Source organism: Aplysia californica, unplaced genomic scaffold, assembly GCF_000002075.1.
Source record: "Aplysia californica isolate F4 #8 unplaced genomic scaffold, AplCal3.0 scaffold00215, whole genome shotgun sequence".
Classification (NCBI taxonomy): Eukaryota; Metazoa; Mollusca; class Gastropoda; order Aplysiida; family Aplysiidae; genus Aplysia; species Aplysia californica.
Genome location: NW_004797485.1, coordinates 1,000,084 through 1,018,895, shown reverse-complemented (window position 1 = coordinate 1,018,895; position 18,812 = coordinate 1,000,084). Strand labels below are relative to the sequence as shown.

The 18,812-nt window shown below is 39.3% G+C and overlaps 1 protein-coding gene across 1 annotated transcript in view; it reads right to left on the bottom strand.

Annotated features, from left to right (window-relative positions):
- The window catches only part of LOC101849932 (protein lifeguard 2), a gene marked incomplete in the record, with an annotated part of 33,993 nt that overhangs the window by 8,798 nt on the left and 6,383 nt on the right, over window positions 1–18,812 (bottom strand). Inside the window, 8 exon segments of the mRNA XM_035970062.1 lie at window positions 1,340–1,427; window positions 2,929–2,966; window positions 5,548–5,587; window positions 6,083–6,133; window positions 8,207–8,263; window positions 9,210–9,274; window positions 10,845–11,164; window positions 15,707–15,811. Coding sequence (XP_035825955.1) covers window positions 1,340–1,427; window positions 2,929–2,966; window positions 5,548–5,587; window positions 6,083–6,133; window positions 8,207–8,263; window positions 9,210–9,274; window positions 10,845–11,164; window positions 15,707–15,794 — 747 coding nt within the window.

Here is an 18,812-nt window from a genome sequence, read left to right as displayed (position 1 = left end):
CATACATACATACATACGTACATACGTACATACGTACATACATACGTACATACGTACATACGTACATACATACATACATACATACATACGTACGTACGTACGTACATACGTACATACGTACATACATACATACATACGTACGTACGTATGTACGTACGTATGTACGTACGTATGTACGTAACGTACGTACGTACGTACGTACGTACGTACATACATACATACGTACGTACATACATTCATACATACATACATTCATACATACATACATACATACATACATACATACATACATACATACATACGTACATACGTACATACGTACATACATACAAAAACATTATATTTGTGAAAGTTCGTCACTTTGGTCGCCTAAAACTTTCAATCCATATAACTTTCAAACTAGACAAAATTAACGGTCGTTCAGAATCATTTAAAAGGTGCACAGTTATATTAATGAGTCTGGAGTCACTGTAGTCTAGTTTAATTTTCAGTCTTTCATTTGTTTTGTTTAGATCTAATCTTGGGAAAGTCCATCTACTAAGATGCCACTGTAAACAAGTGAAGTTTCCGTTCACAAGCAGTGCGCACTGTTTCCACAATGACATGAGAATCGATTCTTTTTAGTCCATTCATCGAACAAGTACCCAGCTAATACATACATACATACACACACACACACTCACACACACACACACACACACACACACACATACATACATACATACATACATACATACATACATACATACATACATACATACATATATAAATCATTAATCAATGGTAAAATAACCATAACATCTATTAACTGTTAAATGGATCTATGCAGGAAATGCCAGTCCGTGTCTTTCTGTGAACAATACACACAAAACTGTTCTTTGATGAACTGTCGTATGGAAAATTAAACGCATGGTGGATAAACTCAAATGAGCATCATCTGTAAAAAAACATTGCATTGATACTGACTCTGCCACGCACTACATCACGACAGCTATGAGAGCCCACTTATCAAGTCTTCCCTCAGTGCTTACCGTACCTAGGTCTGTATAGCAAAAAAATGAAGATGGACAAACACAATCAACTCTGTTCCACTAATGACTCACCTTAGTAAAACTAAAATGAAATGTAGGTGTTTTTTTACACCTCTATTGACACATTAAGGAGGTGGGCTTACAACTGCCTGTCAGGGCCAATCCCAGCTGAGAGGGACACAACATCCCAGTAAAAGACAGATATTCAATAAAAAAAATCCCCCTTCCCCCCAACCCAAACAATTAATAATCGACCTCAGGTAAATAGCAAAAAGCCTAAGCCCTACACCACAAATAAAAGTGCTTACCTTGGTCTGCATGGCGAAAATGGAGATGGCCAAACACACAGCTGCTGTGATGCCTGCTGCCATCAAAACGATGCCTGTGTCATGGAAACTGAACAGAAAAAGAGAAAGAAAGAGATAGAGACAGAAAGAGAGAGAGAGAGAGAAAAAAAAAGTGTTTCAATATGTACATAAAAGTCTTAATCACATTATTTTTAGTCAAAAGAGCTCTTGTCTGGAAGGGAAGATTGATCATTTTCATCATCAAAAAGAAAGAATTTTCAAAGAAGATAATATGCCATCTATACAAAATCAAAATTCTGAATTTAATATTTTTCAGCTTAAAATGATATCCTATAACTTCACCGTAGTTTTGATAGCATTAGTATTTTCTAAAACTAACAAAGACAGCCTTTAAACAAACAACTCATTATTTGATGTCAGCACATTAGAAAAATGAAGACAAAGAATTTTAGTCTATTACATGACAACAACAAAAATCTTTCCAAGGAAGGACATCAGACAAAGTGCTGCTGTGTTTGTATGTTCTGCATTATGGTAATATTGTGTCTAAAGGGAACCTCTAAATTGTTGTACCTCTACATTGCACACTCTATTGGTGAAAACGATGAAATGGTATAGGTTCAACGCTCCTATCTTATTAGGTTATTTAATTTAAGAAGCGGGGGCCTCCTAGTATAATATCCGTCTCCGAAAGAACCGAGCCAAGTGGGAAATTCGTGTAAAGTGCCTTTCCCAAGGACACAATGGTCGGACCGAGCTGAGGCTCGAATCCTTGAACCTGCAATCTCATGATTATGAGTCCGGTAGCCTAACTACTAGAGTACACTCTTATTGTAAATCATAACTTCTCAATAGAGTGGTATTTTAGTTTTAGTAACCGTTTTACGGCACTTGCAACAGAATAAGGTCATGTAAGTAAGTGCTGAACATTAGAAGTGTTACAAGAGAGTAACAAATACAAAAAAGAAGGAGGAGAGAAAAAAACGACAGATGTTTGATAGGAAAGAAGTAGCACACCAAACCAGAGCACATGCCAACCACCCACAAATGTGGTATGCATTTTACTTCTTCACCTTTTAAAATGCTGCTAGTGCTAGTCACCACCACAGGAAGTACGTCAGGTGTCCCGTCAAGCACACAATTTTTAACCAGGTACGGGGTTCCTCACAGGTTTCACCGACACAAACATTTCGATTGTTTAGTGCCAGATGCCATTTTGAAAAGTGACATAAGACGGAGTCTTGCACTGAGCACTTGATCTATACCTGAACTATTAGAGCCCCAAGCTGCTCAGCACTTAGGGGACAGCTCCTAGATTTACATCGCCTCACACGGACATGTGAGTCTGAATCCTGCACTGGGAAGTGATTTTACTTATGTACCTCAGTTTCTAACCAATCTAGAGAGTGTCTGTGAGGGCAAAAAACATTTACAATCAATGAGTACAGTAACATTGATTTTAAAAAAGTAAAAGGGTTGGATCATACCCCAACATCCATCAAACATCCTCAAGGACAGCCCCCCACCACCACCACCACGAAAGGCACAATATAATATATGTGGACATACATATCAGCCCCCAATCTTACCTGCTGATGGTGGCTGTCAGGTAGGAGAACGCCAGTGTCTGTAAGATTTGGGGGGGGAGGGGGGGGGGGGGAGGGAAATCAGATAAAATAACCCGGATCTTTGTCAACCTTTTCTTCACGTGCCACTTCAAATTACACCAAAGACAGCCATCTGTCTCACAGTATACTGCTGTACACCCTTGCCATAAACTACAAAGAAGCAGAAAGGATATGTTCAGGAAATACTTAGCCATAATGCTACTTTGAGGCCACCATGAACAAACAACCATGCTTTCTGAGCAGAAAAATCCTAAATTAATATAAACTATATACTGGAGGCTGAATTGATACTAACAACATTACAACATTAGATTGGTAACACATGCTGGGGATTTTGAGAATTCATTCCTGACCAACTGGTCTCATCACATACATGTACATAGTGCTGATAGTCTAACATGCAATGGCCATCCCTTCAAAACAATGACGTAAAATTCTGTTTGATAAATTACGGTTTGGGCCACAACAGATACCCTCATGCAAGAATGAAATGTTTCAACAAAAGGAAAAGTGCGATAAGCACATAAATAACAAGTATTTACAAATTTAAAAAAGAACTTTGTCAAGAACAACCATACAATTTTCTTATGCGCTAACAGCTTTACCATTAACTGGATGTCAACAGAATTTTATGAACAAAAAAATGAGTAATGTTCCATCGAACCTGCCTTAATGGAAACCTGTATAAAACGGAAACCTGTCTTAATGGAATCTCCCCGCTCCCCCCTTGATATATCTCTCTTTAATTACCTGTATAAAACGGAAACCTGTCCAACGCGGAAACGGAAAGAAAAATCCGCTCCCTATCGAGGATTTCACCTGTCTAAGACGGAAAACGCTTTGTCCGCTCAGCTCTGATTTGAAACAAAACTCGCAAGTTTGGTTCCGCCGGCTCTAACCTTAACACCATGGCAAGGAGGTTACAGCTTGTTTTAAGTTTCTTTCGCTATGGCCATGCCGCAAGGCGAGGAAAGGAAGTAGGGGTACTATTTGGGGGTAGACGTTACCCCATCATGTGAGCCCTGAGCGATGCAGATGGTCAGTGTAGTGTGGGTGTGGCATTTCACGACTGCCCGCGAGAGTGCTCGAGTAGCGAGCCACTACGAAAACTTTCCTGCGTAGCCAGAAGCCAGAGGTGTGAAATTAGATTGACCAATGCCTGGGCCCTGATCGTACGCCAGCCGAGAAAAGAGTTCCTCGAATGGTGGTTACAATGATGGCAGTGAGGGGTGGCATTGTGGGCGGGACTAAGGGTGGAAACAAAGGAGATGTTCAAACGTTTCTGTTTTTAATAGGTCAAACAGTGGTTCTATGAAAGGCAAGCACTGGTGGTGATTGGATACGTAAGACTGACGCATGTCATTATCAGACAGGATAGCAGCTGAAAGGTGTGACGTTTTGACCACTGCTTACCGATTGGACTTGCGATTCTTGATCCCAACGGCTGGGCCTATGAACCCCCCCCCCCCCATCTCCCCCTCCCCTTAAATTCCCCTGTCTAAGACGCAATTTTTTCCCCGCTCCCTTGCGATTCCGTCTTACACAGGTTTGACTGTAATTTCAAACCTGCCAACCACCCCAGAACCAAAAATAGGAGTTTTCCTCCAATTAATACTTCCCCCAAAAGTAGGAATTTAAGAAAAATGATCAAAGTTACCTGAACCCCTGTAGACTAACATTACATAACAAACTGACGGAGGAAAATAAACATGTACAGTAAATACATACCAATAAACCCACCAAAAAATGTATGTTTTCACATAAATTATGATAAGTCACACAGATACTGCAGACAAAAATACATACTTTCACGTTATTTACAATATGTTGCACACAACCTGACAAAAACGGAACTCAAGAAAAAATAAGTCAGATTTTAAACAAACTTGATCTGGGTTCTGAGATTTTGTTTGATAAATTAAGGATAAATTAAGAATCTGCGCCCAAAAATATTGGACAGTTCCTATTTTGTCCAAGTACTTGGCAGATCTGTAACTAAATATCTTCATGTCTGCTATATTTTTATGTTTAAGTAAGCGTTTTTTGGCACTTGCAACACAATAAGGATATTATTTTATAAAAGAAAATGGTGAGATGGTAATGTTTTAATGCCCTAGCAGAACTTTTAGATTGTTTAAGGGGTGGAACCTCTGAGTTTAGCGTCCATCTCCGAAAGGACTCGGCCAAATGGGAAATTTGTGTTAAGTGCTTTTCCCAAGGACACAATGCTGGACCAAGCTGAGGCTTGAACTCCCAAACCTGCCGGCTCAAGATTATGGGTCCAGTAGCCTAACCACTAGGCTACCAACATCACCTCGAAGACTAGAGGTGTTACGAGAGAATAACAAACACAAAAGAGGAGGAGAGACAGGGTTGATAGATGTTTGATGGGAAAGAAGGAGCAAACCACACCAAAGTACCTGCCAACCACCCTCAAATGTATCTGCTATAAAGACTGTGACTTAGTAGGTGATGCATAATGGATGCCATTCTAGTGATATCTACTTGTATGTGGTTATGACCTTAGTCTTTTTACTGATTTTTGACAGAAATCGAACAACAGACATAAACATCACTTACAAAAATTCCCAGACAGATGAAATTACCAGGATACTTCTTTCTGTAAAAAAACAACAAAAAAACAAAATTGACCGTAACATTTGTCTTGTGTGGTTGCTAAAAGTACTGGGAGTCTAATAGCTACGCTCATTCATAGTCATGTCTATAGAATGCATTACACGGACAACACAAAATATTTTGTTATATTAATTCTAACAAGAAAAGAGGATTAAAAAAAATTAAGTCAGATAGTACCAGTTTGCAAAATAATAAACTCAGTATCACAAAATTCGTAGATCTCAATTTATTTTGACTTTAAAAAAGTATCTTTACTGCCATGATGACAACAAGTTTGATTATCATTGGAAAAGAACAAAACTATATCCATCATCTGTTTATCTCCTGTTATCCGCCATCAAGAAAAAAACCAACCCCCAACCCCCCAACAATTTCGACTACCAGCCGGGAAAACAACAAAAACTTTTTCCATCTTTGGATTTATATCACCCATCTCTACACCTAACGTGCCTGTGCACACAAACACACGCACTCTCACCTGACAGATGGACAGCAGACGAGGGCGATGTAGAGCACAAGGAAAGTGGCGCTGTGGACAGAAGCAATAAGAGTCCAAAAAAAATTACAATTTAGCATTGCCGACTCCAGCGTGTTTAACGAATTAACCAGACAAGTTACAACGTCCGTTCTTTTTTGAGTCTCAAGAGCAGAAATGCATGCTTTGGGTGCACTAAATGAGAATTACCATAAATACAAGGATACATCTTAAATTGTACGTTGAAAAGTACCAAAAATTAAGTCGGCCCAGACAGAGCGGCGACAGGGAGCTGACCCCTATGACCCCGACATTATAAGGCGCCCGGGGGGGAACCCCCCCGCGGCAACTAAAATTCCACCGCCGGTGCGCCGTGTAGCGAAAGCGACACCCAAGGATATTGATAGTGTCGTTCTCCATGGCTTGGGGAGGGATATAGACCATGTTGATGGGGACACCAGTGAACTCCCTGGGCAGGTAGAAAGGCCTCACGTTGACAGTTCAGTGTTCAATGTTTGGGGTACATAGTGCTTCCTTTAGCATGATGTTGCTATGGTGTGCCCAGCAGTGGTTTATATAGAGCAGAGGCACACGCCGCCACCTTTGGTCTTTCCGGCAGCAGAAGTTCGGTTGAAGCAAAAATTTGAAAATCGTCGATGTGTGCTGCTGAATCGGCTATCGTGGATTCGATTCATGTCTCGGTGAACACAAGAAACGAAACATCATGGTATTCATTAAAATGGCGACAGTATGTTGACAGTTCTTTTACATTGCTATTTGAAGATCGTGTGTTGCCAATCACAATAGCTGGTAGAAAGGGCCGGGCTTTCCTGCCCTTGTGTTTGTTCTCTGATCCCTCCGTTCCTCCTCCTCTTCCAAACTGTACGGGAGACTGACTATCTGTTACAGCTCAAAAAGTATAACATATAACTTCATCAAATTTTTTACGAAAAGAAACAAGTGGGTCAACCGTGGGTTGGCTGTTTCCCATAGCTTGTAACTGAAAAGCACTGGAGATATCAGTCGCTAAAGCGCATCCCGTAAATATACAGGATTAGGCCACAGGGCTGCTGATACATCCCGTAAATACACGGGAATAGGCTTAAGATGCATTACATCAAGTTACATGTACTAACACGCACATTACATCAAGCTATTGTGACACATATTACAAGTGACACATATTACAACAAGTTACTGTGACACATATTACAACAAGTTACTGTGACACATATTACAACAAGCTATTGTGACACATACTACAACAAGTTATTGTGACACATATTACATGTTATTGTGACACATATTACATGTTATTGTGACACATATTACAACAAGTTAGTGTGACACATAATACAACAAGTTAGTGTGACACATAATACATGTTATTGTGACACATATTAAAGTTATTGTGACACATATTACATGTTATTGTGACACATATTACAACCAGTTATTGTGACACATATTACAACAAGTTATTGTGACACACATATTACAACCAGTTTAAAAAAACACACAAGGAGCAACTTTTCTTTTACTTTACGTCACTGAGACATGGTGCTTTGAATCGACGTTACCACCCAGTATGATGAGGTGCTTTTTTTAAATTTGGTAAAAAGACTCTTAAAAATGTAAAAGCATACAGGTTCATTACTAGTAAGTCTTATCATCAAAATAGATACGAATATAATAACACTTCCTCACAAACCCCTGTATAATTTTACTGTCAGTATATAAAAATAATAATAACAATAATAATAATAATAACAATAGTAGTAGTAATAATAATGGTAATACAATAATAATAATAAAAGGAAAATAATAATAACTACATAACAACAACAAGAAAAGTAATAATAATAATAATAATAATAATAATAATAATAATAATATATTACATTTGTATAGCGCACATCCCCAATCAACAACAAGCTCTGTGTACTTTACGATCCTATTATTACCCAAGCAGAAGCTTGAACACTCGGAACTCGGAACCATTCTTGGCTTCCTGGGAAGCATACAGTGCAAGCAACAGATAAAGTCATACATTGCTACAGATCTCAGCCAATGTTCTTTTACTGCTTATGGCTATAAAGGTAAACAAAACTTAACTGTGATACTTACTAAGCACAAATGTAGAACCACAAGCCATCATTCTGTACCCAGTTCTTCACTGGTTCTCTGAAAAAAAACAACACATTGAAGAAAGACACTTCTTTTCCTATCTTTGAGTCTGGAGGACAGACTCCCACGAAGACACAAACAAGTCTTTTTTATATATATAATAAAGGGTTTTACGGCGCTCGCAACTGCATAAGGTCATATGAGCGCCAAGGGGTGGGTGTCAACAGAGAAGTCTTTACAGGAAATCAGACTTACTCTGCTCACCTCTCTAGCTTCAACAGTGCAAGGTCTGCTTCAACTATCAAGGCACCCCGGAAATAGCAGGTCACAAGAGTGTGACAAACATACAAAAGAAGTAGAGGTAAATGACAATAGTAAGGATAAGGGGAAAAAAAGCAGCAGTTCCCTGTTGTAGATCAGGCACAGTTATGAGCGTGACATGAATCAGCCCATTTACAATTCTACTGTGCTTGAACGAGAAATATCCCCCCTTTGGGAATGGCCTAAAGACACTACAGTCAGTGGCACTTCCCCGGGGGGTAAGTCTTTTTTCAAAGGTGGAACATTTGGCTCTTATCTGTGTGTAGAGCAAAAAAACGAAGGAAACAAAGCGGACATACATCAAAGAACATACTACCATACGTGTGCATGTCATTGCTGTCGCAAGCAATCGATGCAAGTCCAAATTTTGAGTATTTTTTATTTTTACACCCTCCCAAAGTTCTACCAAAGATGAATCTTCAATATTACCAAAATGCAATTTAATGCTATGGTCAAGACTTACAATTTTTGTTGTTGCTTTTTATGATTCCTCATACGAACAACAAAACAGAAACTAATTTTTTGTGTCAGCATAAAAGTACACAAACAGGCTTACGACATTGACGATGTGCGGATATGTGTTATCATGGAATGTTTTAACCTTCTGGTGGTGCCCTTTGGGATAAATTATCCCCCCGCCCCCCCAGGTTTATTAACCATTCGTTCTCAGGTGTTTACTTACACGAAAATGAAGAGGCAGATAATGCCAAAGGTGACCAGCAGCTGGGAGAAAAGGATCAAGTAAACCTGCAGAAAAGTACAGACATAATGTCAGCAAAACACAGACATAATATTGTCAGTAAAACACAGAAATATTGTCAGCAAAACACAGACATATTATTGTCAGCAAAACACAGACATAATAATATTGTCAGTAAAACACAGACATATTGTCAGCAAAACACAGACATATTGTCAGCAAAACATAGACATAATATTGTCAGTAAAACACAGACATAATATTGTCAGTAAAACACAGGCACAAATTGCCACAACACAAATAGATCATACAAAAAACACATACATACTGCTAGTAAAAATCACTGACATACTGTCAACAAGACAAAAGACAATTGTGTATAATTAGCAAATCGCAGATAATAATAACTTTTAAAACACAGACAGATAAAAAAAAAGTACTCTAACAACATTAGTAAACTTTGCAAGAAGATCCTGGAAACAGATGAGCACTTAGAGTTTTAATGCATATGTGCAGCATACATATGTTATGTAAGTCCCAAAGATTAAAGGCCTCAATAGACAGTAACATTCCAAAAAAAAGAACTAGAGAGATAATAATAATAGACGTTTGGTAGGAAAGAAAGAGCAGACGGCACTAGAGCGCCCATGAAGAGCTTTTGTATCTTTCACTCGATTTGTGAGAAAGCAAAGCGCAGGGACAAGAAAGTGGTCACCTATTTCTGGAAGACAAAACAGACAAGACTGAAACAACACCAGAAAAATTATACAGTAGGACTGACAAAAGCCAAGGCACCTATCATCCAAACTTCCTCTTTTCTTTGCTTTGCCTTGGAAGTCTGATGGTAAAGCAGGATTACGAAAACAATATAACATTAACGCAGTCATCACTTAAAAGTAGCCCCCCTTGATTTTTCGGCAGAACTTTCAGGATTCTTATGTTATCTCCAAACTTTGGTCAATCTATGAAAGACGTTGGGAATGAGGGTTTGTGTCCAACCTCTCAGACAGCCTGAGGGAATCTAGCATAGGCACCAAATGAAGAACCAAACTAACATCCAGAAAAAGCCGCATTGTCATCCTCAATATTTACTCAGCACCATCATCATTAGTGTAAATCATCAAGGGTACTTGGAAACAAAAAATCTTTTAGGCCTACTTCCAAGAGATGTCTCTTTTTGATATTCTGAACAATCTAACAATAACTAAATCTACCACATCAAAACATTTTACTTACAATATAGCGAAACCAAGAGAGAAGCCTGCAAGCCGCACACATCCACAAGTGGAAGTAGAGCTTTTCAACAGTCAAAATATGTCAAACTTTTCTTTGCCAGAAATGGTCTCATTGGTCACAGCAGAAGCCACAAGTCATCAAAACTTTTAATCCATCTATTTCACTTGGGTCATCATCAGACATTGACAAACTATCACTATTATTAATATTATACCACATTTATCATACAGATTACCAAATAAAGATACAAGACCAAAAAAATAAATGAAGCAAACCATACAACTGTCAAAGGATTTCCTCAAATATTGGCTAAAAAAGAAAACAACAATCAGGCTACCCCCTTGTTACAGGAAGCAACCGGCCACCATCCTCCTCACTTACTTTCTTAATGAAGCCTCTGCGAATGGCCTTGTCGGAGAACGCCGCACTGAACATGCCGCTGTCATCGGTAGCCTTGGGCACAGCGGGCTCGGAATTGTCACTGCCACGGGCATCGTACGCCGTCGGGTTACTGTATCCTGTGCCAGGGCTGCCATATGCTTGTGGGCTCACCCGCCCGTAACCCCCATACTGATGGGACGGGGCATATCCAGGCTGAGGGGGCGGGGCATACCCTGATTGAGGCGGTGGGGCATACCCTGATTGAGGGAGTGGGGCAAACCCTGATTGAGGCGGTGGTGGTCCATATGCACCAGCAGCAGCTGTGGGCATCACAGATAAACACACTCATGAGCCAATATTATCCAAACAAAATACTTGTTGCTGCTGTGGTTGTTGTTGTTGATGAAAAAAGTTTGACAATCTGATAATTCCAAGTTGGCTTAAGTAGCTACAAATGTAGTAGTTGCTCATGAGGAAAGTTTGACAACCTAACAATTCCGAGTTGGCTTAAGTAGTTATAAATGTAGAAGCTGTTGTTGATGAGGAGAAGCTGACAACTGACAACAGCAAGTTGGTTTCAGTTAATGAGAAGCTGGAGGACATAGGTTACGAGTCACTTGCCTACCTCGCAGCCAGGCCAAAGTTGCGGCCGATTAACATAACTGCACACCCACTGGCTTTATTCATTCGAAATTAGCAGAATAGTTTCCCTGGGTTCAACAACACGTGTCGCATTCAGTCGACTCTCTCGGGTAACAGCAAGCAGTCACAAAAGGTCAAAGTTGATATGTCAGGAAACATCATCTTTCGAAAATTTCAGGTAGGTTGAACTTTTCATTTTCTTTCTTGAAAATATAAATATATGTTTACATGTATTTTGGTGGTATAGATATGTTTTAAAATACTTGGTAATGAATGTGGTAGTTAGTTTTCAGGCAAACTGAAGAGAAATGGGGGTGGCTGCATGTTACATTTCGTGTTGGGCCAGAAGCGGCCAGACTGGCCGCACTAAGGACAGTAAGTTTTTTTGTTATGGCCTGCATGCCGCTGATAGTAGTTAAACATCATAGGGTTCAGTTTTAGTAAGAGTATTACGGCACTTGCAACACAAAATAGGACATATAAGTGCTGAGGATTAGAGGGGTTACTAAAGAGTAACATACATTAAAAAAAAGTAGGAGAGATAAAGATGACAGATGTTTGATAGGAAAGAAGGAGGAAACCACACCAGAGCACCCACAAACCACCCTAAACATCACAGGCAGTACACGTACAATGGTAATAATGGTTGAAACAATGTTATTATTGTTTACATGTTACTAAAAATAGAACCATAACAATTTTAAGGCTATGTTAGCTTAGCCAAAACCCCTAAAAAGCGTAGCCTCGATACTCAAACAAGTAGACAAACTGAGCTAGTTCTCTGCCTCAACCTTATATTTTGTAATATTTTCACAGATGACAAATAAAAATACCTCTAAAACAACCAAACTGGTCTCAGAAAAAGAATCATAGCAAAAAGAGGAAAAAGAAAGAAGAATGGAAAAGAAAGTGGAAAGGGAGAAAAAAAAAGATCGAGAAAGCACAGAAACGTGAAGAAAAGAAGCGTATAAAAGGACAGAGAGAGAGAGAAAAAGAGAGAAGTTAAAAATACAGAAAGAGGAGTTGAAAGAACGGAAGGAAGACAGACTTTAAAAAAAAGAAGAAAGAGGATTGAGATGGAGATGAGGAAAGCTTGTAAAGGGAAAGGAAAGAAAAGGAAAGCAAGAAAAGACTCAAATATTTTGAGCGACAGTTCAATAGATGAAAGTGAAATGGTACTAGACGATCGGTCAGAAGAAGATATATTGATGTGGGTATGATTCTCATTAAAGGTTAATCATACTCGTGTATGAGCTTCCAAAAGTTTGTTCCATGCTATCTCAGGGCTCCCCATTACTCACAGATGTGCGCGGTGCGTATAGTATATTACGCATTAAAACTGCAGATTACCCTCTTTAAGTAGGCTTATGGGCAGTATGTGAACCTTACTCTTTAAATTTTTGTTTAGGAGGTTTGCAGCATACTCTTCAAAACATAGATGGCGTGCATCTGGCAAGTATCATTTTCCCCCTTCTCTATCCAAAGGTGACTCAATGATTCGACAACACACCAACGTACATATACTCAGCAGTCACTTTTTGTCTCTGTCAGAAGCAGTCGACTTACTCAAGCACAAAGCATTTTATGAAAAGGAAGTGATTCAGGAAGCTTGTAATATTTTCACGAGGGGAAAAAATCTAAAGTCTGTAATGTGAACCCTGGGATGGCTCTGAAAAATAACAAATCAGTTTATTTTCTTTGTGTATTACAGTCGGAATTGACCCCTTTTGGTTTGGAAACCTAATTTTATTTTTGATTGGCCAAACCACCACCACCCGTCCCCCCCCTCCAAGGGGACACAACTCTAATTTTAGTCAATATTACGAATTTATTTCTTGTTACAATGAAACCTTACAGTTAATTAAAAATCGTTAGCATTCAATCATAGTCCTGGTCACTCTGAGTGTGTCTTGTGTGAATGTGCGAGTGAGTAAAATGTGTACAAGCAAAAATCCTTACCAATTATAAAATTAGAAGGTAACTGACATTTGAGGAAAAGTTTGTCAGACATGAACAAAAAAAACCAACAACCAACAACTCATTTTTGCATCATTTTTGCCATAAAATGACAGCAAAGGCTTCACTCCACTTACAACTCTTAGTACGTTCACATGTTCTAGCTGCGGCTAAAAACAAAACTTGTGCAATGTGATAGTGTCGTGAAAATAGAGGAAGTTTCTCTTGAGGCCGAAAGTGGGCAAGTGACTCAAGTAGTAAGGAAGTCAGAGAGTGTATTAGTGAGAGGGAAAGAAAAAGAGCAATACCATGAGAGAGAGAGAGAGGAAGAGAGAGAGAGAGAGGGGGAGGGAGAGAGAGATAGAGAGAGAGAGAGAGAGAGACACAGAGAGAGAGAGAGGGGAGAGGGAGAGAAAGAAAGGGGGGAAGAAAGAGAATGTGATGTGTTGATCAGATGGTAGGTACACATGCACGCACGACGCACAGACATACACACATAAATAGTATATAGTGTTGCATAAAAACACATTCTCAGTTTCTTCAAACAAAAGATAAATACAGTATGGATTACTTATCTCGAACAATGACTTAACAATTAGTGTCACCCTCAGATGACCCATACACATAAATATACTTTGTTTGCTTGAGGTAAAGCGAACACATAGACATGTTGCAACTCTCAAATACAGCTGGATCAAAGCAAGATAGAAAAAAATGGTGAAATGGTATAGGTTTAGCGTCCCTATCAGCACTGTTAGGATAAGAGGCGGGAAATCTGAGTTTAACGTTCATTTCCAAAAGGGCCAAGCCAAACGGGACATTCGATGGTTCGTGTAAAGTGTCTTTACCAAGGACACAACTGACAACATCAAACTGAGTTGACGCACGAACCCCCGAACTCATATAATCTCACGCTTACGGTTCCAGTAGACTAACCACAAGGCCATTGAAGTCACCAGAGCAAGACAGACACACCCATTAAAACACAATAGGGACAGCAAAGAGATCATACTAGCGATACCACCTCATGCCTAGGCCAGGGCCAAATCGACTTTACTAGTCTACTTGTCGACTGTGAGCCCAAGATCGACGCTGAGACCCTCATCTACCAGTCGCTTGTGACTCTCGACTCTCAGTTACCTAGCCTAGTCTTGATCAAGACCAGCCTCCCCTGCCCTTCAACGGGGAGTCGTCAACGTTAGTGGTGGGTGCGGCGAAGTTAGAGCAAGCCAAGAAAAAAAAGTTTTGATCAAGACCTAGGCCCTAGTGTGTGTGTGTGTGTGTGTGTGTGTGTGTGTGTGTGTGTGTGTGTGTGTGTGTGTGTGTGTGTGTATGTGTGTGAGTGTGTGTGTGTGTGCGTGCGCTCGCGTGTGTGTGTGCATGTGTGTGTGCGAGGCGAGGCTGGCTGGCCTGCAGCATCGCATTGCAGTGCTGGCGCGACAGTCGCAGTCACCGTCACTGGATCAATTATTGTAAAACTAATGATTGCTATCTTGGATGTCTTCCATTATTTTGTTGGTTTCACTGTAATATTATAGCATTCGTTCAAATTCCAAGAGATCAGACTTGGTTTAGCAAAAAGACATGTAAATCATTATGAGATCAAAATAGTTCATTACTCTTAAATATGTAGGTTATATGAATTATTTTTAAGCTCAAATCTGATTTTTAAAACGAAGTAAGATTAAATAAATTTTGCGCGGAAACAAACTTTTAAAGGCAAACAGTAACCCCACAACGCTTGTTTTCCGAAGCCAGAAGTCGAAGAGCTAAAAAAAGAACTAGTCAGCCCAAAACCTATGACCCTGTGGGCTATAAGAGCATAGGAAGTTGTAGCTTCACTCTATGTAGAGTCATGGTCAAAGTCACAGTCACAGTCGACTTTTAGAGTTTAACGAAAACATTGAGTCGACGTTCCGACTTTCTTATTGGCCGACTTTGCCCTAGCTTACTCATTCCCCCTATAACACACACACACACTCCAAAAAGAGTCTGAAATCACTGAAATGTTGTGATGTCAGGGGACATGACTCTTTTTATTATAATGGGACAGTATAATTAAGGGAGTAGTGTGCCCTTGGAAGACGTCACATTAAGAAGCGGGAAATACGCCTATGACGTCTGCTGGACACTGAGTGAGAATAAGTCGAGCACAGGACAAAGAGAAGACAACATCGATCCTGGAAGGGGGCTCCTTGAAAGACCAAGATTCAAAGGACCGCCAGGTAACTTTACAAGATGTAAATGGTGCAAAAATGCCTTACCATTCTTGTAAGGATCCTGGGTCTGATCATAGCTTGCAGGGTAGTTCTGGGCCATGTTGTAGGCAGGCGGTCCTGATTGTTGTGCCATGCTCAAGGACAGTGCTCCTGCAACGTACAGAGACCAATCAAACGTCACTTTTCTTAAACAGGTTAATGCAAAGTTCACAGAACAGAAAAACATAACTGCTACTAAAAGACAAAAGTTTATATATTGACGGTTTCGTCTTTATTATTTTGAGCTGAAGGAGAGACTATCCGAAACCACAAGTATACGGGTAAAAAGTTCAGTTGGCATACAGAAGCTAGCCTAAAACGCAACACTTTTTAACCCTGTTGTTTTCCAACTCCTGGCGTTTTTCATACATTGACATCTGAACACTGAGGCAGCCTCTCACTTAAACAGGTTAAAGCAAAGTTCACAGAACAAAATATATATTTCTTTTATAGTGCAGGGTTTTACGGCGCTTGCAACTGCATAAGGTCATATGAGTGCCAAGGGGTGGGTGTCAACAGAGAAGTCTTTACAGGGAATCAGACTTAGACTGCTCACCTCTCTAGCTTCAACAGCACAAGGTCTGCTTCGACTATCAAGGCACCCCAGAAATAGCAGGTCACAAGAGAGTAACAAACATACAAAAGAAGTAGAGGAAAATGACAATAGTAAGGATTAGGAAAGAAAAAGCAGCAGTCAAATCATTTACAATTTTACTACCTAAAGACACTACAGTCAGTATCACCGCCCTGGGGTGTAGAAAACGATAGAAAAAAAATGCTACTCTAAGTATAATATATGGGCTTTGTCTATATTTTGAGCTGATACCATCTGAAATTTCAAATATATCCATGAAAAAAGCCTGAATGAAGTGAAACATACTGGTAATTTAGATGGCAAAAGTCAAGAGAATTTCCCTCACTTGACCAAACTATGAATATCAAGAGGCCACCACTATATTTTGGGTTGCTGTTATAAATCCTTCTCTTGTTAGCTACAAAGGTAGTTCTCATGACATCCAGGATTTCGGTTAGAGTAATAGATAGAGGGTAGGGTTAGGGTTAGGTAAGAGTTAACCTAGCCCTATCCCTACCCTAATCACTACCTTTGTCTTATTAAAGTATTACACCTGGAACCAGCTTTTATAAAGTGAATAAAATGTGCACATCTAGAAGAATGCCTTTTAATACCCAGTGCACACTGCCAATTAAATTCAGGCAAACTGAGTCGGGGCCAGCCAGATTTTTCTCCATCTAGGGGCAAAAGCTACCATCGAGGCACAATTCATCTGAGTTCGATTGTGATCTTCAGAAACAATAAGCAATTTGTTTTTCAAGATCGTGAGAATAACGGTTTGATGTGTACAGTATGCAGTAAAGGACAGAGTAGATTTTGAAAAGCTGAAACTGATAGTTCTAGAAATCTATCGATAGCCTATATATATACACGAAATTTCCCATGTCTGTAAGACTCAAGAACCTCTGAGTTTTTGCCAGGACCTGGCACCCCTAAACATGTCAAACAGGTCAAAAATTAAAATTTACCTAATTTCAGTTTCAGTGCCATGAAAACGTAGGTAATTGGTGTTATTTTCATAATTATGTGCAATTACAGCAGCAAAATCTTGTAAGAAATTTAGATGTTAGATGGTCACTTTGGGATTTTGATGTGCATACTATATAATGACAGGAAATCTCTACAAGTGACAAAATTTGAACAACATCATCTGTTTCAAGTTGGCATCTCTAATACTTTTTACGCCAGTATCAAGCCTTCAAAAAATAAAAATTAAATTCCTATCCGATTTTGTGATATTTGATGTAACATGTCATTACAGTTATGAGCATCAGATAGCCTGACCAAAACAGTTCTCTTTTTTTGTTGCGATATCGATTTGTATTATGTCTGTCTATAATAAGTTGTGTACTACAGTGCGGTTAAAAATTTGTGGGGCGACTTATTGTCAAATATCTCCTCAACTATGGAACATAAACTCTCCAGCACAGTGACTTGTATCAATTTGTCTTAGCAGATCAATATTTTTGTAAAGACCTGTTAGCTCTATATGATAGTTTTCACTTGTAAAAAAAAAACACACACAAAAAAATATAAAAAATCAAGGCAATATAGTTTTTAATACTTAATACGTTAAAGATCTATTACTATTATTATGCTACCGGTACCACAATGCCGGTGACTTACAATACAACAGTTTATTATTCATCATATCATGGGCAAAGACTGAAAAGGATAATGTTGCTCACCTCACCCTTCTCGGAATTCGCTATCACCAAAGGTGTCAAAAGCATACCTAACAGGCAGTTCGCAATAAAAGTAAAAGGTAAATAGGTCACCAAGGTCAGCGTGCCCTAAAATGACGGTATTACTCTTATTTTCGCATGTGTATTCTGTTAGATAAAAAAATCATCTTTTGATGCAGGTTTGGCAGGTTTGTATGAAACCAGCCCCCCAACCGTGTTGAGAAGGAAAGTTCAGCAAACTGTCAATTAATGAGCATGCCGCGATAAAATACATCAACCCTCTATTATGCATACATTTTGAGTAGGCCTGGAATTAATTATACAGTAAAGAATCTAATATGCTTTGGCATATTTCATGAGGTGTCCAAACACATATGAACAGACAGCAGTAGGCTTACTAGCTAGTACTAATAATAATGGTTAACTCTTTTTATGTCATAATATTGCTAACAGCAATTTTTAAACGTAACGATGCAAGGAAAGAGTTAATAAATTGGATGCCACCGTCAGGAGGCAGATCATATATTTTCCCCTGACCAGAGCTTTCAGTTCAGGCTTCAGTTTTCTTCAGGCGATAAATCTAGAGTATCGGTGAAGATAAGTTGTAAAAGTTTTATATTCCCCACAACACAATTGTAGATAATTTAGGAGGCCGACGGCCTTGACCTATCAGGGCCTTCGCGGGCTAAGGGAGATACATTATTACAATAAGGCGATATTCTTCTCTCGAGAATCGAACTTGCGTCTTCTGCGTGCAACGGAGGAGAGGAGCCTAACTTCTCTTCCACAGATGCTTGTGAAGTCACATTTTTTATTTTTTAAATATGAAAAAATAATTTTGTTTGAGTTGGGG